Raw genomic sequence first — 21,774 nt, forward strand, 5'->3', positions numbered from 1 at the left:
CAAGCAAGCCTATCTTCCCTCTTGGAGTCGGGAGAGGGGCCCCCACGAGTCCGGAGTAATAACTAGGGGAGCCTACTGTCTGCGTAGACTTCGCCAGAGGAAAGGAGCCGAGGGGCTCCGGCCCTCCTCGGCAATCCAGGAAACCCCCTCCCGCGCGCAGGTGGGCGGGCGCCCCTGGCCACGCGGAGGCAGATCGAGGAGAGGGGTACCGGTGGCCCTCCCAGCGAACCCCGCCAGTCCCGCCAGGGGGAGCGTCTGCGCCCGACGGCCGGCGGCTGGGACCCGGCGGGCGGTGCAGGGCGGCGGCTCGGCGGCGCGGCTCCCCTCCCGCGTCCCCACCCCCTCCCCGCCCGCCCCCGGCGCGGCCCTGCCCGCCCCCTCCGCCCCCTCCCGCGGCGCCATGCGCAGACTCAGTTCCTGGAGAAAGATGGCGACAGCCGAGAAGCAGAAACACGACGGGCGGGTGAAGATCGGTCACTACATCCTGGGGGATACGCTGGGGGTCGGGACCTTCGGCAAAGTGAAGGGTGAGGACCCCCGGGGCAAGGCTCGGCCCCCCGCCCAGGATCCAGGAGATTTCCGCCTTTCGCACCTCTTCATCCTCCCCCGCCCCTTGCGTTCCTGGTCTCCCGGGCTCCGCAGCCCCTGTCCTGCTCCGGCGCGAGCACAACCCGAGGCCGCCGCGGGACTGCGGCGCAGCCCCCCGTCCCCTGCCCGCGGCGGGTGGGGGTGAGGTGCGGACTGGTCGCCATGGCGACGGTGCGGCGGCTGGAGGGGCTTGTACGTGAGAGGGGCGGGGATGCGGAGGTGCTAACTTTCCCAGGCCCGACAGTCGCGGGCAGTGCTGAGTGCTCCCTTTGCTGGGTCCGGGCGCTGGGGTCTCGGCGGGGAACCCGGGAGAGGCGGCCTCCTATTCGACCCGGCTGTGGTCCCTCGGATCAGGGCCAGCCCATCGCCTCCCTGGCCGTCCTCGGCATTGTCCGTATTTCTGTCTTCCTTAGGAGACTGTTGGCTTACCTGCCCTAGCTGGCTGACAGGTGTGAAATGTGTACGCCCCCGAAGTAAGGTTGCTTTGGAGGTAGTTTACAGAATTATTTAAAAAAAAAAAAAAAGGCCGTCTCGTCGGAAAGGATCACTGATTTTTTTTCAGAGTGGTTTATGATTATAAATTGGTCCTATATGTATTTGCGATCTATGGTTTATGGTCTGAATGCACACCTGGTGTCCTCAGTGTTTCTTAATTACCAAACCCGGTAGGCAGATTTTTCCTCCGGATAGTGTTTATTCATTGATGCAATTCGCTTCCGTTTATTTTCACAAGATATTTATATTTTAATGAGTAGTTTAATGTTCATCTGAATTTTTTTTTTCTTTTTTGAAGAAAAGTGGAATCGCTTTTTCTTGTGTTTCAGTACAGTATTCTGGAAATAACAAACTTGCCCTTCAAGTCACCAATTCTGGCACAAAGAGTTTAATTGCAAATTTTGTGAGGCATAAATATTTTTTCTTTGAAATAGTTGACTCTGCTATTAGGAATGTAGAGGAAGGAAGTATGGAACTGATAAAAATTATTATGCATTGGCTTTGAATAAAGAATAGCCTGTGACTTGCATATAATAAGCTCTTGGTAAATATTTGAAAGAGAAAATAGTTTGTGAAAGTCTGTACAGTGAATTAACTAACCGAGCCTTGCTCTATCAGAGCTAAATAAACATTTTCTGATTTTATCTAGGGATGGAAGAGGAGAGCCCTTCCTTCTCTTGCTCTTCCTGAGTCATAGAACTGGAAAATTGCTGTATAGCCCACAGGGAAGCAACTGCCTAAACCTTCTTAAGAAAATCAGCAAGGCCACCAATGTAAGAAAGTAAGAAGCAAATGCCAGAATAGGGTAATTACAGCTATTAGGGTGGGTTTGTTTTGGGGCCAGTAAGATGTTTCTGTGCTTTTGAAGTTACTTATTTTTGACGATGTTGTTTCTTTACTTGTTAGCCATTACAGACTGCTTTCAGTTTGTAAATACTGAAGTATTCACTATTGCCCCCCAAATAGTAATGACAGCTTTGTTGCCTTCACTCCGCCCAGGGTTCTGCTTGGATTAGCATGCTCATTGTTCTCCTAATTCAGACCTGAATAGAGTCAGGTCTCACGTTCTTATGTGCTAGGTGGCTTTTGGCAAGGTAGATGGTAGATAGGAAAGCCAGAGGATATTCCTCATTTCCTGGATTTGATCTGTGTTATGGCAGTGACATGAATCCCTCCAGTGACTGCTATTCCTTAACCTTCACTCCCCACACCTGCCTCTCGAAATAACACATGCTGTCAGAGTCAACCATCTCTCCAAATATAGAAAGGCCAGTGTTAGTCAGAGGATCATAGTTTTCATGGATCGGGTTCCTTTGTTCATAAATACATTAACTGATGGTGGTCAAAGTCTTCAATCACAGCCTTTTTAAAGTTGTTAAAACAGTTGAAATGCTTCCTGCCCCCAAATAATAGAAAATTCAACACAGCCCAGCCAAGAACGTCTTTTCTGTGGTTCTGTGTCCAGGGCGAGGAAGCCCCAGCATCGCCCTCAAGAGTCTTACTGGCTCAGTCAGTCCGTCTGGCCAGGATTTTTATGTGCTAATTGGTTTAGGCTTGTGTTCCTATAGGGCAGATGGCATTACCCTTGAAGGAAGAGCGCCCCCTCTCGGACGTATGGGTGGGAGGGCATCTTCTGAAGTACTTGACTAGTATGGGGAGATAGGGTAGACACCTGCACAGAAACGGGGTTTTTTTTGGAAGAGAGAAAGGGGGACCTAGATGCTTGGTGAACATGCAGAAATAGCCACTATAGTGATGACATGTTAACTTACAGTAGCCAAGAATTTGACCGGAATTCTTACAAATTATACAATTAGCCACATATTTCAAAGGAGGCAGTTTGGAGGAGATAGAGCTTTTTAGTCATACACACTGGTAAATTTAACATAGAAAGAGAGTCTAATAGAAGATGTGATATCATATCATTCCCAATATGATATACTTATAGGAAACTTATTGAGGGGATGGGGAGGACTGCAGATTCATAGGCATTATTTTGTTTCTTGTTAAGGTTTAAAAAATCCTTTGGTAACTTAATGGGAACATTTTGAGGGGAAACTTTAGACAACTAGGGTTAGTTTGGAATTATGCTTGAATTATTGTTTCCAAGATACCTTTTTTCCACCCCCTTGATTGTCGAGGGGTTGGTCTCCACTCCCTTGTGGTTCTACTCCCCTCTCCTCCCAGGAAGAACATTTATAAAAGCATGGATGAATAGAGTTATTATTGCAGTAAATATAAGTGGAAGTTTTTGCTCATTTTCTAAGAGAAGATACTTCTTCAGTAGGATAGGTAATCTTTCCCAAATGAGTTTTTATACATATAATCTGTTTATTAAGTTGGAGTATTTTATACATGAAACTGAAAGTTTAGGTAAATAGGTGACTTCTTTTTGAAGTTATTAAAAAAAAAAGTTATTTAAAAACTTTTAAGTAAAAAAGTCTAGATATGAATTAGAGCTATATATACCAGCATGGGTGAATCTCAAGTATATAAGGTTAGGCCACAAAAACAGAAGAAGTTGAAGAATATGTCCAGTCATGTTATTCATATAAAATTTAAAAACATGAAAAAAGACTTATACATTGCTGACAGGAGCACAAATCGGTACCACGTCTACAGAGTATGACAGTATTTATAAAACTAACCCGGCAGTTCAGCTTCTAGGAATTTATCCTGTAGGTATATGGAATAATGAGTTATTCATTGCCATATTGTTTGTCAGTACAAAAGATTGGAAGTAACCTTGCTAGCAGGACAATAGTTAAATTATGGTTTACCCATACAGTGGTATATACCTTGCAAACATTAAGGAAAAAAAAAAAAGCAAGACTTCATATAATATAGGGAACAATTTCCAAGGTGTATTTTTAAGAGAGAAAAAAAATAAAGATAATCAACAAAGTGTATAGCATACCTACCATTTGTGGATAAAGAGCAGGGGCAAATTAAAGTATCTGAGTGTAACCATGTGCATCTGTATACAGTGTTTCTTTAAAGATACACATGAAACTGTGCTACAGTAGAAAGTGAATATTACACATGTTCAGGGGAGGGGAACTAGGTTGTAGGAAGACATGTCACTATATCTTTTTATATTTTTGAATCTGCATGAATTCATTATGAATTCAAAAGAATATATAGTTTGTGAAAGTAAACATATGAAAAAATTGTTACTATATCATCATATATGTGGGAAAGACAAACCACATTCAAGATAGTGGTAACCTCTAGGGAGAAGGAAAGGAGGAAGGAATCTGGGAGGAGTCAGACTGGGCTTCAGTTGCATCTGTAATGTTTTATTGCTTAAGCGGCTATTGGGTGGAACATGGGTATTTGCTTTGCCTTTTGGGATGCCTAAAATGTTTTGTTAAGAAAAGGTACCTTTCTCAAATTTCCACCTATAGTTTTAAAATTCATCCCTCTCCAGCCAGAATTCAGTTATTTCACTGATACTTTTAGCAGTGTGGGGTTTTTTGTTTTTGTTTTTCAATTTTAGAGTGAAAATGAAATGGTTGGGTGATTAGAATATCTTTAGTAGACATTTCTATCTTTGTGGCAACTCTTTATCAGTGTTTAAAATTCTCTCTTTCAACGTATGATCTTACTTTACTTGAGGATTACATATCTGATTAGAAGAGCATGTTTACAGAGTTCTACAGTTAGACAAAGTTCCTTTTAGAAAGCAGTAACAGGTTGTTAGCTAATGTTTAGTTGACTCATCTGTTGCTGTTGTTGTGAGGGAGATATTGTGAATTGTGGTAACCTTTGCTGTGAGTGACTCAGGTCTTCCATGGCAGAAATACCTGTCTTCCATTTCACCCAAAAGCCACATCTTGCTATTACTGTAAAACAGTGATATCTGAAGAGTAAAGTTTTGAGCTTTGGACCAAGGGAGAAATATTTCAGAAGTGCATATCCTTGACAAAGTCCATGTACTGCACTGATTGACTTATGGAGCAGCAGTTAATTTGGCTGCAACTGAGTTTAGTCACTGGAGAATCTTTAGCTTAGTTTTGAGGAAACAGTTCAGATTTTGATATTGTTGTCAAGGCTTCTTTCCCTTCACAGTGCACACTGATGGTGCTGTACAGTGGATAGGTCCCAGACTTGGAATTCTTCCAACTAGAAGACCTGTTCTGCCTTGATCACTTAATAACTTTACTTCAATGAGTTAATCTCTCAGCGCCTCATATTACCTGCATCATAGGTTTATTGTGAGGCTCAAATGTGATCTTGTGTTTCCTAAGCTATAATAAAATAACTATACTTTCAAAACTATTATGCTACTAAAATTCTAATACTGAACTATGTTGGCAGTGGGTTCAAGGCAAATATCGTTGTTCCTATAAGTAAGGAAAACATAACATATTAATCATATGATGGCTGGAAAATTACCGAGATTTTGCTGGGAAGAAAAAGGGAAAAAAATAATAGGAGATACTGCCTTCTCTTAAAAAGAAAACATTTGGAGTCCTCAGTGTTCAGTTCAGTTCAGTCGCTTAGTCGTGTCCGACTATTTGTGACCTCATGGACTGCAGCATGCCAGGCCTCCCTGTCCATCACCAACTCCCAGAGTTCACCCAAACTCAAGTCCATGAGTCAGTGATGCCATCCAACCATCTTATCCTCTGTTGTCCCCTTCTCCTCCTGCCCTCAGTCTTTCCCAGCATCAGGGTCTTTTCCAATGTGTGAGCTCTTCGCATCAGATGGCCAAAGTATTGGAGTTTCAGCTTCAGCATCTGTCCTTCCAATGAACACCCAGGACTGATCTCCTTTAAGATGGACTGGTTGGATCTCCTTGCAGTCCAAGGGACTCTCAAGAGTCCTCTCCAATACCACAGTTCAAAAGCATCAGTTCTTTGGCACTCAGCTTTCTTTACAGTCCAACTCTCACATCCATACATGACTACTGGAAAAACCATAGCCTTGACTAGATGGACCTTTGTTGACAAAGTAATGTCTGCTTTTTTTATGCTGTCTAGGTTGGTCATAACTTTCCTTCTAAGGATTAAGTGCCTTTTTATTTCATGGCTGCAGTCACCATCTGCAGTGATTTTGCAGCTGCCGTTCCCACTATTTCCCCATTTATTTGCCATGTAGTGATGGGACCAGATGCCATGATCTTAGTTTTCTGAATGTTGAACTTTAAGCCAGCTTTTTCACTCTTCTCTTTCTCAGTGTTGGGACATTGTTTTCAAACCTTGGAGGAAAAACCTGTATCCAGTTAAGACTGGGAAATACCAGATTAAACACTTGATGGGTTTCTTTCCAGTAGGGCTCTATCGGTGTTACTGTGTTAATATGCATAATAAGTTTCTAAAAAGGAGAGGAGACACCCTTTCCGAGACCACTTGATTTTGAAATCTTTTCCCATGAAGAGTCTCCAGTCCTAGTGTTTTGTAAAGCATACTTTAGAAAATTTATTCTAATAATTTTAGTTTTATGATTCTTCTAGCCCATTGAAAATTAGAATTCTTGAAATTAGAACATTGGAGAAGAGGCTGTGAATTGACTCCTGATAGACCGTGAAGGATGAAACACAACTTCAAAAAGTAGAAAACCCTAGGATCTGGCCCATAATAGCCTGGGAGCAAGAAGTGCTATCTAGAGAAGTAACTCCCATGATGTCCCTGTGGTCCCTGTCATCATGTGTTCCATTTAAGAATGCGTGGACACATGTAGTACAGTTCAGAAAAATCTGTTTTCAAAAAAGATTACTTTTGTTAACTTGTTGATTTCGATGTGACTATCATAAACCTAGGGATTCCCACGTGGCTTGTGGTAGAGAATCTGCCTGAAATGCAGGAGACTCAGGGAATGCGGGTTTGATCCCTGGGTTGAGAAGATCCCTTAGAGGAGGAAATGGCAACCCACTCCATTTCTTGCCTAGAGAATCCCCATGGACAGAGGCGTCTGGTGGGCTACAGTCCGTGGGGTTGCAAAGAGTTGGGCACGACTGAGCGACTAAACACAACAGAGCACACGTCCTAAGCCTGTCAGTTTCTTAGGGCTGTGGTAACAGTACCACAAAGCTGGGTGACTTAAAACAAGTTATTTTGGAGTTCTGGAGACCAGAAGTCCCGAAAGCAAGGGTTTAGTAGAGTTGCACTCCCTCTGAACGCTTTAGGGGAGAATCTTTCTTCCTCTTCCAGCCTCTGGTGACTCCTGGTGTTCCTTGGCATGTAGAAGCAAAACTCCAGTCTCTGCCTGTCTTCACGTGGTCACCTCTGTGTGTGCGTGCCTGTGTTCTCTCCTTTTCTTATAAGGACACCAGTTATTAGATATAGAGCCCACCCTAAATCTAGGATGATTTTATCCTGAGATCCTTAACTAACTATGCCCCCCAAAACCCTGGTTTCAAATAAGATCCCATTCTGTGGTGATGGTAGATGTGAATTTGTGGGGAAGAGGGGACACTCTTCAACTCAGTACACTTGCATTATATTTTATGTGCTTTTATTTATTTATTTGGCTGCAGTGCATTGCTCTCAGGATCTTAATTCCCTGACCAGGGATAAAACCCAGGCCCAGCAGTGAAAGCCCTGAGTCCTAACAATTGGATCGCCAGGGAATTCCCTATGTGCTTAGTTTTATGCTCTTCATTTTTGTCTTATGATGCAGTCACCCCTCAGAATACTGGAGGGGTTGTTTCTAGGAGCCCCCAAGGATACCAAAAGCCCCAGATGTTCAAGTCCTTTTTATTAAGTGACATAGTATAGTGGGCCCTCTATACCCTTGGGTTCTACATCTAGGGATAAGAGGGCTAAATGTTTATCTGCTGAAAAAAATTATAGTATTAGTGGACTCTTGCAGTTCAAACCCGAGTTGTTCAAGGATCAGTTGTAGATTTTTGAGTAACTTTTAAACAGATTTAATAGAATGAATAAAATGTCTTTTTTGGTCTCTTGTTATAAAACATTAAAATTGATAAGAAGCAGGTTTTTACTGCATGTGCATGTATTCTTAGTTGCTCTGCTGCTGCTGCTAAGTCGCTTCAGTTGTGTCCGACCTGAACCCTGTGCGACCCCAGAGACAGCAGCCCACCAGGCTCCCCCATCCCTGGGATTCTCTAGGCAAGAACACTGGAGTGGGTTGCCATTTCCTTCTCCAGTGCATGAAAGTGAAAAGTGAAAGTGAAGTCACTCAGTCTTGTCTGACTCTTAGTGACCCCATGGACTGCAGCCCACCAGGTCCTCCGTCCATGGGATTTTCCTCAGTGGTGTCCAATTCTTTGTGACCCCATGGACTGTATCCTGTCAGGCTCCTCTGTCCAAGGAATTTTCCAGGCAAGAATACTGGAGTGGATTGCCAGTTTTCTACTTGAGGGGATCTTCCCAACCCAGGGATTGAACTTGGGTCTCCTGCATTAACAGACAGATTTTCTTTTTTTTTTTTTTTACGTCTGAGCCACCTGGGAAGTCTATTAGAGTGGATTTATTTTCTCATACAGGAGAAAGGTCATAGTAGCAAGTGCCTGGCACATAGTGGGTGCAGGTACTCAATAACTATTTCTTAAATAAATGAATGAAGTTTTAGAGTAAGTCTTATTAGTTTGGAGAATTCAATCTGTTATTCTTTTCAAAATTATAAGACTGTGAATCAAGGGTTCCTCTTACATGTTCAACTTCTATATCTTTTATTAAAAGGATATTTATTTAGTATTATTATATATGTAATATTCTTTTGAAGATCATCTTTTAAAAAATAATCACATTTCACATACCATTTTTGGAAAAAGGACAAGTTTTTGAGACAGACATTTTTGTTTTGTCAGTCACTAGCTATGTAACTTTGGGCAAGTTATTTCATCTTGGTTATTTCATCTTCCTGTACTTCAGTTACTTGTAAAGTGTTGCTAATATTGCTAGTCTTCCAGGCTTGGGAGAGTTAGAGGCAGTATGTTTGGCTATAAAGTGGGTATGTCATGAATATTAACTACTGAGTTGTATACCTTAATTATGTTATGTATTATAAACCAATTAGATTTATATGTTTAAAAAAAATAGTAATCATTTTAAAAATCTGATTTCAAATTAAGTCAGATAAACCTATTTTTACCTCTGTGCTCTTCTGTGACTGAATAAATGTTTCTATAGTTTTTGGGTAGTAAGTGAAATCTTACTTTGTGTATATACATCTAGCAATATCATGTTGAAAATTAACCAAAGTCAGGAATTGGGTTGAACTTTGGAAGCTAGGAATCTCTGGTGTTGGCGGGAGCGGGGGATGGAGCAGGTTAGTAAGATTGAAGCTTATGGGGATAGAAGCCAGGTGCATAGAAATTACAGCTATTTGGAAAAAAAAATGAAAGTGTTAGTTGCTCAATTGTGTCCGACTCTGTGACCCTGTGGACTGTAGCCTGCCAGGCTCCTCTGTCCATGGAATTCTCCAGGCAAGAATACTAGAGTGGGGAGCAATTCCCTTCTCCAGGGGATCTTCCTGATCCCACCCAGGGATCGAACCCCAGTCTCCTGCATTGCAGGCAGATGTCTGAGCCAGCAGGGAAGCTATTGTTTAGTACTTATTGTGGACCTGGAAAAAGGCATGGCACTGAATCTAACTATAAAAAGGACAAATCAAAAAGCTGAGATAAAATTGGCTATACAGGATTAATCAGAAATTTTAGGACTGATTAGCTAGGAACAGGGGAGACATTTGGGAGCAATGGAAAATAAATAACCTTAAATAGTAATAGTCATCGTTTTTTCATGAAGAAATTACTGTGCTGGGCATGATGGAAAGTGTTTTACAAGCCCTACTTCATGTCACCCTATGGGGTATGTAGTATTGTTATTTTGACTACAAAGTTGAAATAATTTAACTTGTTCAAGTCAAAGTTTAGTAACTAGAGAGCTTTCCACATAGCTGTTGCTTCAGACTTTGCTTCATTAACTTACTGGGAGTCATTTTCTTTTTCTCCTATTTTGGACCCCTTCTTTACTGAATACCATCTTGGCTTACTTCTTGATTTTGTTGGAATATAAATTCTCCACTAGACCCTTAGAAAAGACTTTGCCACTATTAAAAAATGTCTAAATTCTGTTATAACCATTGATTATCTGGGTATAACATTCAAAATGGAAAGGTAATCACTTAAATTTTTTTCTTATTTAAAAAAATAGAAACTACATGCTCATGAACCAAAATTTAAAAGGTTCAAGGGCTTATAGAGAAAGTGTGTCTTTAACATGAGGGAGGTTTTTGGAATGAGGAAACTGTTCTGTATCTGATTATAACAGTGATGACACCAATTTCCACGTGTTAAAATCCATAGAACTGCACACCAAGAGAGAAAAGCTCAATTTGTATGTATGACAGATTAAAAACTAAAAAGTAAATTAAGAGAATTTAAAAGTATAAAAAGGTAGAGAACAATAAAGAAGTTGCTTTCTTTCTCTCTGCCTTAGCCCTCCAACTTTCTTTTCTGGAAAAAACCACAGTAGTTTCTTATGTGTCTTCCCACTTGAAAGTGAAAGTATTAGTTATTCAGTCATGTCTGACTCTTTGCAACCCCATGGACTCTAACCTGCCAAACTCCTCTGACTATGGACTTCTCCAGGCAAGAATTCTGGAGTGGGTAGCCATTGCCTTCTCCAGGGGATCTTCCCAACCCAGGGATTGAGCCTGAGTCTCCTATACTGTGGGCAGATTCTTTACTATCTGAGCCACAAGGGAAGCCCATACTTAATCACTCTTAAACACTCAGGGGTAAATCAGGCAGAACTGGAAGGAACTTGGACTTGATTAAGTATTTTTGGAGAATGCTAAGATTTCTACTCTTAGAATAGTTCTAAATATGTTATTAACCAAACCTGGCACTAATTTATTAAAATTATTTCTCCTACAGTTGGCAAACATGAATTGACTGGGCATAAAGTTGCTGTGAAGATACTGAATCGGCAGAAGATTCGAAGCCTTGATGTAGTAGGAAAAATCCGCAGAGAAATTCAGAACCTCAAGCTTTTCAGGCATCCTCATATAATTAAACTGTAAGATCTGATTATATTAAATATAGTCATATCATGTTTTCATCATTTTTGTTAACCTACTTAATCTGACAAGTGAGAAAGCTGAGTGACATTTCATTTTATTCCTGAGAGTTTTAGAAGTTCTTCCTATTCATGTATTTATCTAACCCCATTCATGGTCACTTAAGCCTGAGTCCACATTTAGCCCTTGTGTTTATCAGCTGCTATATTTCTTATTTTCTGAGCTGATGCCCTTTTGATAGATGACTTTCAGTGCCCCCCTACTGCTATAGAACCAACAATGATTCACAAAACAAAAACTCCTGACCTCCAAATTTCCACGTGGTATCAGTTAGCCTCATCGAGACAACACAGTAGAAATTGTCCCTCACTCCCCTACACTGGTTCTATCTGATAAAACAAATAATAAATAGAACTTTAGAAATCCAGATTTCAAAAGGCAGTAGTATTTCTGTTGTTTTACAGTTGCCAGTTGTAGGGTCTACAGATAACTTATTTACTGCTTGGCTTTATTATGCAGACTGTAAATTAAAACCGTTTAGGTTTTTGTATTGAACTGGCTGACTCAAAATTTGTTTCACTCTCACCTCTTCTAATCTGTTGAAGTGCCATGGTTTTAAATACCATTTTTGTGCCGACAGCCCTTAAGTATACGTGTCCTGCTTTGAAACCCATTCCTGGATGGCAGACTCCTATTCCCGCTATATTTTACATCTCCATTTGGGTGCCCACGAGGCACGTGAAACTCGGTATGGGTAAACCTGAACTCTTTATTACCCTCTCACACTTGGTCTTCCACAGTTTTTACCATCTCAGGTGATAATCTGGTTCCTGAGGGCAGAAACTTAGGAACTATCCTTAACTTTACTATTTCTCTCACTTCCCAACCTCCATTCCATCTCTTCCTGCAAAAGTATATCTAGGATCTGATTCCAGTTCCTTCATTGTCATCAACCCGGTGTGGGCCCCCTTCATTTCTCTCATGGACTACTGCAATAGCCACCTGCTTCTACCCTACTGCCCAGTCAGTTCTTCACATTGCCACCATCAGTCAAAGTTATTACCCTTTTAATCGGCCAGGCCACATGACTGCTTTGCTTAAAACCTTCATTAGCTGTCTCTCTGCCAGAGAATAAAAGCCACAGCCTCATCATGGCTTTGTAAGGTTCTGTGTCCTCTGGTACCAGTTGCCTCTTTGACCCCACATCCTGTTTTCTCTCTCCCAGCTTACTCAGCTCTAGCCTTCCTACTATTGCTCAGACATGCCAGGCAGGCTTCCCCCTGCGGGCCTTTGCACTTGCTCTTCCCTCTGCCTGGTTCACCTTCTTGGTAATGGCATGGTTTGTTCCCTGATTTGCATTAGGCTCTGTTACATGTTACTTTATCAGAGAGGCCTTCCTTGAACACCCTGTATGAAAGATTTCCTTCCCTTAGTTTGCTTTATTTCTCTTCATAGCATGTTCCACCACCTGAGATATTGCTTTTTTATTTAGTGTCTGTTTCCTGGCTCCTGGAAAATAAACTCCGTGAGTGCAGAGAATCTGTTTTGTTCACTGCAGTTTTCCCAGCCTCTAGCACAGTGCCTGGTGTATTATAGGCACTTAGTAGATATTTATTGAGTGAATGAATATACATGTTTTAATACTGGTAGATAATGTTTTCTCTCACCAGGTACCAGGTCATCAGTACACCATCTGATATTTTCATGGTGATGGAATATGTCTCAGGAGGAGAGCTATTTGATTATATCTGTAAAAATGGAAGGGTAAGCAGTTCTGATTTAATCCTGTATATATTTTGTAACTCCCCTTATCCTTTATGAGCATCAGAATATTAGAAAGCAATTCTGTTAAGAGTTCTATTTAATAACCAGTCCCCTTAGTCACATATTTGCTTAGAATCATAGACTTGTTAGAGCTAGATCTTAAAGATTATATCCTTAGCCTACTTACACAGATATGGAAACTGAGACTCAATGGATTTTTTTTTTTTTTTGCTCAAGGTCACTTGATTTATCAGTGATAGGATTAGATTGAGACCCTAGAACTCAGGATCTTCAGACTTAGCTTCTGGGGCATATGAATACTTGTAATATATATCTTAAAGTATGTATTTAATCCTTAAAAAACATATTATTTAATACTTAGAAATCTGGGCCTTGCTAGTCAACCCCTGCTGCTGCTGCTAAGTCGCTTCAGTCGTGTCCAACTCTGTGCGACCCCAGAGATGGCAGCCCACCAGGCTCCTCTGTCCCTGGGATTCTCCAGGCAGGAACACTGGAGTGGGTTGCCATTTCCTTCTCCAACAGTCAACCCCTAGCCACATTTAAATTGCATTCATTTTTGGTTTCAGAAATCTGATGTACCTGGAGTAGAAAGAACAGGCTCCATGAAGGAGGTAGGAATTAGACTTAAAGAATTTAGAGTTGGAAGGAATTTTAGAAGACATTTTGAACAGTATCTTAAGTTACAGATACAAAAACAGAACATTACCCCTACTGTACTTTTTCTCATACCCAGAGTATGTGGTATGCAAAAACCTCTTTTGGAGGAGCCTCATCAAGCACTAAGAAGCCAATTGTTTTCCCTCCCAATCTAAAGTTCTTTATATCATTCATTCATTTGTTCTGCGTAGTATATCTGTTCACTTTCATCAAAATCAAAATCATTAACAAAGTTAATTTTGATTTTACCATTTCTTGACATGATTCATTTCAATTTCAGCTCTTTCACTTGTCTTTTTCACCCCCTGCTTCCTCTACCAACCCCCTGCCCCCATCCCTGGCACCAATGTTCTGCCTAAAAAATGGGAAAAGACACAAGTTGAATTGGTGTCTTGCCTTCTTATCTTTTCCATTTCTCATGTCCTGATCATTTTGTTTTACATTATGGAAATTGTGCTCAATTTTACCCATTGCATATTAAAATTCCAGCTGTCATTTTTTATTTCTTTCTTGTTTTCTGAAGTCATCTTTCTTTAAATAGCCTATTTTTTTGTTCCACAAAGATAATAAACATCTGTTTGAGGATGCCAATTTCTTTAAAAATTTTTTTCTTTTCTTTCCTTCATTGCTTCTGTACCTTCTGTGTTCCCTGCTTTTTTCTGTTCATTTTATTGGTGTTTGTCTTTTGTGCATGACCCTTGCTTAGATATCTGGTGATTGTGGGTTGTCCACTCATATTTGAGAGTGAAATTCTAAATGCCAAGGTCAGGAGGGTGGAATTTATTAATTGATGGACCTTCCCATTGGTTGAATGGGTAGGGACCTGTCTGTTTACTAGGGAACACCAAATGTCAATAATAAACAATATTTTTTCCTTGCTGAGATAGTTGCTCCAGAAGAAACCTTCCAGTTTCCTTGAGGGTGTGAGCTTAGCTGCCAGTGCTTTGTGAGCTAAATGGAGAAAGGTCCAGAAGGCTCACTGATTCCTATGCTGACTTTCATTTAAGCCCTATGTTCTCCATGTGGTGCCTCATTCCTGCTCTAGTGTCCTTGAGGAACAGGGCTGGTTTAGCCTTCAGTTCAGTTGAGTTCAGTTCACTCGCTCAGTCGTGTCCGACTCTGCGACCCCATGAATCGCAGCATGCCAGGCCTCCCTGTCCATCACCAACTCCCGGAGTTCACTCAAACTCATGTCCATTGAGGCGATGATGCCATCCAGTCATCTCATCCTCTGTCGTCCCCTTCTCCTGTGCCCAATCCCTCTGAGCATCAGAGTCTTTTCCAATGAGTCAACTCTTCGCATGAGGTGGCCAAAGTATTGGAGTTTCAGCTTTAGCATCAGTCCTTCCAAAGAATACCCAGGATTGATCTCCTTTAGAATGGACTGGTTGGATCTCCTTGCAGTCCAAGGGACTCTCAAGAGTCTTCTCCAACACCACAGTTCAAAAGCATCCATTCTTCGGCACTCAGCTTTCCTTACTAAAGAGTAAATCATGGCTCTTATTCCCCAGTAAGGGTGGTGAGCTTAAAACTTGTTTCTTCAATCAGCTGTCCTGTTTCCAGTCCATTTCTCACTTCTACCATCAGAAATTCCCAACACTTCCAATATCTAAGCCCTTCAAGAAGTCTGTGTGCAGATGAGTTTATCATTGAGTTCCACCTCTAGAGGCTTGGGTTCCAGCTTTCTGTGGTTAGCCAAGTCTTTATCACTGTTCACCTACCCTTTTGCTTAGTGACTCCCCTCAATTACTGCCATCTCTTCTCTTGCTCTTTTGTCTTTATATGCTGTCATCTTAGTGATGTTCCATCTTCCATGTTTAAATATGCTTTCACTTTTCTAGTCTTTCTTTATAGACTTCCCCTCCTTGATCCTTTGTACTGTATTAATATAGTATCAAATATAATTTTCATTTTTGTAGCCTAACTAGTTATTTTACTGCTTGTATTTTGTTCACTCAGTTAATTTTCTTCTCTTTCACATTTAGAACACATTGTTCTTTTCATTTAGTATATTTATATATGGAGTTGTATTAGAAAATGAACTTATATTTCTTCTAGAAGTAAATTAGATTGCTAATCATTATTACCTGCTCTTGAGGAAGGGTATCTCTTATCTCTTTGATAGTTTTGGTTTTGTTTTCAAAAGAATTTACTGGTTCATCTTCCAGATTATCTATTACCATTTAAGGTATAGGAACCTGGTTTTAGAATGCTAATTTGTGACCTGTGTTAAAGAACTGCATGTTAGCGTCCTTTATCTAGAGGATTAATAGCTTATTTATTAAATATGACTTCTTGGGAGCAGGCATATCCAAGTAATGGTTTTCACTTATGGAAAAAAATCATAAAATAAGAAAATGTGGATAAATGGAAAGAGAAGTTTTTAAAAAATGTTTTTAAAAAATATTTTTAAAAATGTAGTACAGCATAAGATATAATTTTTTCAGTAAGCAGAGTAAAGATAAATGCTATTATATTTTATAAAGGCTTCCCTGCTGGGAATCTGCCTACGATGCAGGAGACCTGGGTTTGATCCCTGGGTTGGGAGGATGTCCTAGAGAGGGAACAGCTACCCGCTCCACTATTCTGGCCTGGAGAATTCCAGGGACTGTATATAGTCCATGGGGTCGCAAAGAGTCAGACACTGAGCAACCTTCACTTTCACTCTATTTTATAAAACAAACGAATTAGGGTTTTTCTTTTTTTTTTTAATTAAAACACCTTTTATTTCAGAATCTAGGATAACATGGTTGCTTGCTAATTCATCAACGATGCTTAAATGTTGCTTTCTCATATGGTTCAAACCAGTATTCCCCACCCCAACATAATTCTCTGTGTCTTTGTCCTGCTTTGTTTTTCTCCAGAACACTCTTATTCTTTTTATTTATGTGTCTATTGTCTTTAACTAGATTAGGGCCTCTTTTTATCATTGCTATATCACGAGTGTCTAAAACAGTGCATGGCACATTGAAGGTATTCAATAAATATTTGTTAAAAGAATCAAAGAGTAAGTATTTGTAATTTATAGGAGAAAACATGCCTAGTTTCAAGTAAAAATTGAAATTATTCGAAATAGCACATGATATTTAGATGAGAACAAGCTATTAGAGTATAGTCATGAGAGTGATAATATGAGAAAATTGAGTTACCGATTTGAGTTCTAAGATCCTCCTAGCATTTCTGTTTTGTGCGGTCTGTACCACCTCCCCATTTGAAAAGCATCTCATGAGTGAGGTTCATTTGGAAGGCTCTTGCATTTTCACAGTTTTATAGGCTAGAGAATTATAGATAGACTACTTTCTTTTGAAAGATACACCTTTAAGTTGCCTCTCTGCTTTTTCTTAGTTGGATGAAAAAGAAAGTCGACGACTGTTCCAACAAATCCTTTCTGGTGTGGATTACTGTCACAGGCATATGGTGGTCCACAGAGATTTGAAACCTGAAAACGTCCTGCTTGATGCACACATGAATGCAAAGATAGCTGATTTTGGTAAGGAGATTTTTATAGTTTCATATATTCATTTAACAAACATCAGTAGGTTTCTTCAGGTAACTTGCATATAATCAACTGAATATCCCAAAGTAGTATATCCTCACTATTAGTCTAGGAGCATACGAAAAGGAGTAAAAATAAGGAATTCTCTTTTCATAGCTTTATGTCTTTAAAACTGACTTTTATTACATTAGGCAGACAAACAATTTAAATTCGCAGCATTAGCGACATCATCTGAAAAGAGACCATTATTTGTGAAGGAGAAGTTAGCAACCTATTTCCATGTGTTCTTTTGATCAACTATGGAGCAAGAGGAAAGAGACTGGGATGAAGTTACTCGGACTTTGAAAGCCAGAAGGCAAACTATGTGAACAAAATTATTTTTAAAAAATGAAAGTAAAGTATTTAAATAATAGAAAAGCATAATTTCAGCTTGAGGAAAATGTAATAAATTTGTTTTCCTATATAAATTGCCATTGACATTAAACCTAAGATAAAAATGAATCTCTGCAACTCTCTCTTGCTTAGTTTCAGTTCAGATCAGAGGAGATGCTTATAAATTTTATTTTCTTCAGTTTTGTATATATGATCTATTTTAGAGATTCACTAAATAGTTCCCAACAGCTCTGAGCTACTGAGATTTTTTTAAATAACTGACTAAATTATTTGACTTCCTTATTCTTTAGTTGTCATTATTTTTATTCATTGTATTTTTGAGGAAGCAGAGTTTTCTTTTTTTGGCTGCACCTGTGATTTCCAAAATCACTGCAGATGGTGATTGCAGCCATGAAATTAAAAGACGCTTACTCCTTGGAAGGAAAGTTATGACCAACCTAGACAGCATATTAAAAAGCAGAGACATTACTTTGCCAGCAAAGGTCCATCTAGTCAAGGCTATGGTTTTTCCAGTGGTCATGTATGGATGTGAAAGTTGGACTATAAAGAAAGCTGAGCGCCGAAGAATTGATGCTTTTGAACTGTGGTGTTGGAGAACACTCTTGAGAGTCCCTTGGACTGCAAGGAGATCCAACCAGTCCATCCTAAAGGAAATAAGTCCTGGGTATTCATTGGAAGGACTGATGTTGAAGCTGAAACTCCAATATTTTGGCCACCTAATGTGAAGAGCTGACTCATTTGAAAAGACCCTGATGTTGGGAAAGATTGAAGGCAGGAGGAGAAGGGGATGATAGAGGATGAGATGGTTAGATGGCATCACCGACTCAATGGACATGAGTTTGAGTAAACTCCGGGAGTTGGTGATGGAGAGAGGCCTGGTGTGCTGTGGTTCATGGGGTCGCAAAGAGTCGGACACGACTGAGCGACTGAACTGAGCTGAACTGAACTGTGATTTGTGGGATCTTAGTTTCCTGACCAGGAATTGAACCTGAGCCATAGCAGTGAAAGCACTGAGTCTTAACTACTGGACTGCCAGGGAATTCCTGAGTTTTTTATTTTTGTAGTAGAACTATGAAGGAACTTGGATATTAAAAATTACTTTTTTTTTTTTTTTTAAGAATCAGATCAGGGGTTAATAGAAACTTTGAATTTTAATTCCAGTCTACATTTTTTCCTAGTAATTTCTTTATTAATAAAACATGTCATTTTTTAAAAACGTTTTTTATTTTATATTAGAGTATATCTAATTGACAATATTGTGATAGTTTCAAGTGGACAGCAAAGGGACTCAGCCACACATATACATGTATCCATTCTACCCCAAACTCCCTTCTCATCCAGCTACTTCCCTGTGCTGCAGTAGGATCTGTTGGTTATCCATTATAAATATAGCAAGAGCATACATGTCGCTCTCAAACTCCCTATCTCTACCCGCTGTTCTACCCCACCTGGCAACCATAAGTTTGTTGTCTAAGTCTGTGAATCTTAAACTTGCCCAGTTTATTCTAATAAGCAAAATCACTAATAGCTTAATATGTATTCACTGAACTCCTGACCTTGCACTAACTTAACTGCTGAAACAGGTTACAAGTTTTATGGCATAAAGGCAAAATATTTGGGAACAATAAAGGATGTAGGATTCTGTTGAAAAAAAGAACAAAATGATGATTTATCACTTTAATGCAAACTCAGTTTTATTGTTTAATGGAATTTTGTTTTTATTTTTGTCCTTGGGAAATCTTGAGCGGTGAATTTTGTGCATTTTCAGGTCTTTCAAACATGATGTCAGATGGTGAATTTTTAAGAACAAGTTGTGGCTCACCCAACTATGCTGCACCAGAAGTAATTTCAGGAAGGTAGTGTTTGACACCTCCTCCCTGCCCAGTATATTTGTAATCATATTTTTCTCCTAGACTTCGTTAGTCTATAGTATAATACTCAATTCTAGTGAAAGAAATTTAAAGCTTATTCTTTTCTCATCCAAAAAGTGTTCTATTATAAGAATAAAACATTATAAGTGAATAAGGATTAAGAACTCCATTTATAAAGGGGGATATTGGTTTGCAAGTTAATATAATATTAGTTAAATGAGAGTACTCTCATTTTTTCCCCTGGTGGAAGACATTGAAGGCTTAAAAACTAGCAAGTTTAAAAGTGAGACATTAAAAACTTGACTAATGCAGAAATATCTAGTAGTAAGAAATGGTTTACTATTTTCTTAGATGAGGAATTAAAAGTGTAATGTGTAGCTTTAATTTTTCAAATTAGCTTTAGCTTTTATGATAAGGTACTTTGGGGAATTGGACTGAAATATTGATAAAATCTTCAGATTTCATTTATTTTTAATTTTCATTCTTTAAATCTTCTAGAGACTGAAATAAGAATTCTAGTCTCTCAGTTTATTTATACTAACTACCAGCATTGAGAACATGAAGATCTTAGTATAAGGCAGCTTTTTGAATAGATGACAGTAAAATTTACTTTTTTGAAGAGGAATTGTTCATTATACTACTGAAATAGAAAACAGAGAAGCTAAAGTTTGTTTACTAGTTTTTATAATTAACTTTTAATAACTTTTCATTCAAACCTTATTTCTTTGTTTGAATGTCTTACATCCTGATTTAGAATGCAGAAATGTTATAGTATTTTCTTTCTATTTTCATAAGCCAGCTAGCCTAGCCTACTCAGAGAAATTATGTTTGTGTTAAGGCATGGATATGAGTAAGGCAAAAATACCTAATTTTAGATTTATCAAGGTTCATCATTATCTTTTTATATTAGCAGGGAAATGTTAATATTATTTCACGTGGGCTGTGTAAATTATTTGGGGAAGAAGACAAGTCAGGACCTGGATACTGGGGGCGTTGTTAATTAACTAAACAAAAAGATATGTAATTGTGCATATATATATTGGGCCGTTACTGAAGTCTGTTTTCCCAGTTTGGATAAGGTCTTTCTGTGTGGTCTAGATGTATGGAAACCTTTACTTGCAAAACAGTATTTATTAGTCAGTTCAATAATTTATTTGACCAATTTAAAGAAACCCTTTCCCTGAAGCCAGACTTTGAATGGGTTACCTAATTAGTCTGCAGCTAGTTATGTCAGTAGGGTTTCTCTACTGGCTCAGCGGTAAAGAATCCACCTGCTATGCAGGAGACCTGAGTTCGATCTTTGGGTCAGGAAGATCCCTTGGCGTAGGAAATGGTAACCCAGTCCAGTATTCTTGCCTGGGGAATTCCATGGACAGAGGAGCCTGACGGGCTACGGTCCATTGGGTCGCAGAAGAGTTGGACACGACTTAGCGACTAAATAACAACAACAGTTAAGTCAGCAGGCTATAGTACAATGCAAATAAGAGTTTAAAGTCCTCTGCAAATCAGTTAGCTGGGCTTCATTCCACAGCTTCAGGCCCCTTTTACCTTGGTATAAGGTCTTGGGTAATTGGGGAGAGTGGGTTTATAGTCTATCACTATAGAACATTCCCAGTTGAGGAAAGATCACTTAATCTGTAACCAAAAAACAGTGGTTTTAAATTCAGTAATGATATGTTTGTTCAAAGTTTGGCCCTATTAGTTGGATATTTTGTAAGGTAGTATAATTTAATTTAATAGTATAATTTAATTACAAAGGATAATTGTAAGGTAGTAAGGAGAGAATTTTAGCTATAGTCTGTAACTTTAAAAAAACTCTTAATTTTTGTTTCCCAAGATGCTACGGATAGAATTAGTGTAGAATCTCTATGTGTAGAAAAAAAAAAAGTAAAAAAAAAATTAGAACAAAGAAATAAAATTTTTAAAAATAAAATAAAAAAAAAAGAGAAAAAAAATTAAATGAATCTCTATGTGTAGTACATAGCAGTGACTTATAGAAACCATATTCTGACTAATAATTCTTTATACAATATCTGTATTTAAAATGTATTATTAATTAATTGACTCTTAAGTTACTAATGATTGTTTAACCCAGTTGGTATTTCCTGTTGCAGATTGTATGCTGGTCCAGAGGTAGATATATGGAGCAGTGGGGTTATTCTGTATGCTTTATTATGTGGAACCCTTCCGTTTGATGATGATCACGTGCCAACTCTTTTTAAGAAGATATGTGATGGGATCTTTTATACCCCTCAATATTTAAATCCTTCTGTGATTAGCCTTTTGAAACATATGCTGCAGGTGGATCCCATGAAGAGAGCCACAATCAAAGATATCAGGTGATAAAGCAATCTGATTGTCAGATCTAACAGTATCAGTGATATAAGTCAAGTGAAAGAGAAATTTGCAGAACAGTTTGTACAATGCAATCCCGTTTTTATATTAAAAATAGTGTATAGACTCAAACTTATTTTATCTTGATATTTAAAAATACTA

The 21,774-nt window shown here is 39.2% G+C and overlaps 1 protein-coding gene across 5 annotated transcripts in view; it reads left to right on the forward strand.

Annotated features, from left to right (window-relative positions):
• The first annotated feature begins 395 nt into the window (after positions 1-395).
• The window catches only part of PRKAA1 (protein kinase AMP-activated catalytic subunit alpha 1), a 30,093-nt gene continuing 8,714 nt past the window's right edge, over positions 396-21,774 (forward strand). Inside the window, exons 1-7 of one of the 5 annotated variants that reach the window (XM_005889714.2) lie at positions 410-527; positions 1,733-1,864; positions 10,934-11,075; positions 12,747-12,840; positions 16,864-17,008; positions 19,176-19,263; positions 21,393-21,617. In XM_005889714.2, the coding sequence (XP_005889776.1) occupies positions 12,781-12,840; positions 16,864-17,008; positions 19,176-19,263; positions 21,393-21,617 (518 nt within the window). In that variant the 5' untranslated portion in view covers positions 410-527; positions 1,733-1,864; positions 10,934-11,075; positions 12,747-12,780. The other 4 variants (XM_070357605.1, XM_005889713.3, XM_070357607.1 and 1 more) reach the window with 4 other exon arrangements.

This window comes from Bos mutus, chromosome 20, assembly GCF_027580195.1.
Source record: "Bos mutus isolate GX-2022 chromosome 20, NWIPB_WYAK_1.1, whole genome shotgun sequence".
Classification (NCBI taxonomy): domain Eukaryota; kingdom Metazoa; phylum Chordata; class Mammalia; order Artiodactyla; family Bovidae; genus Bos; species Bos mutus.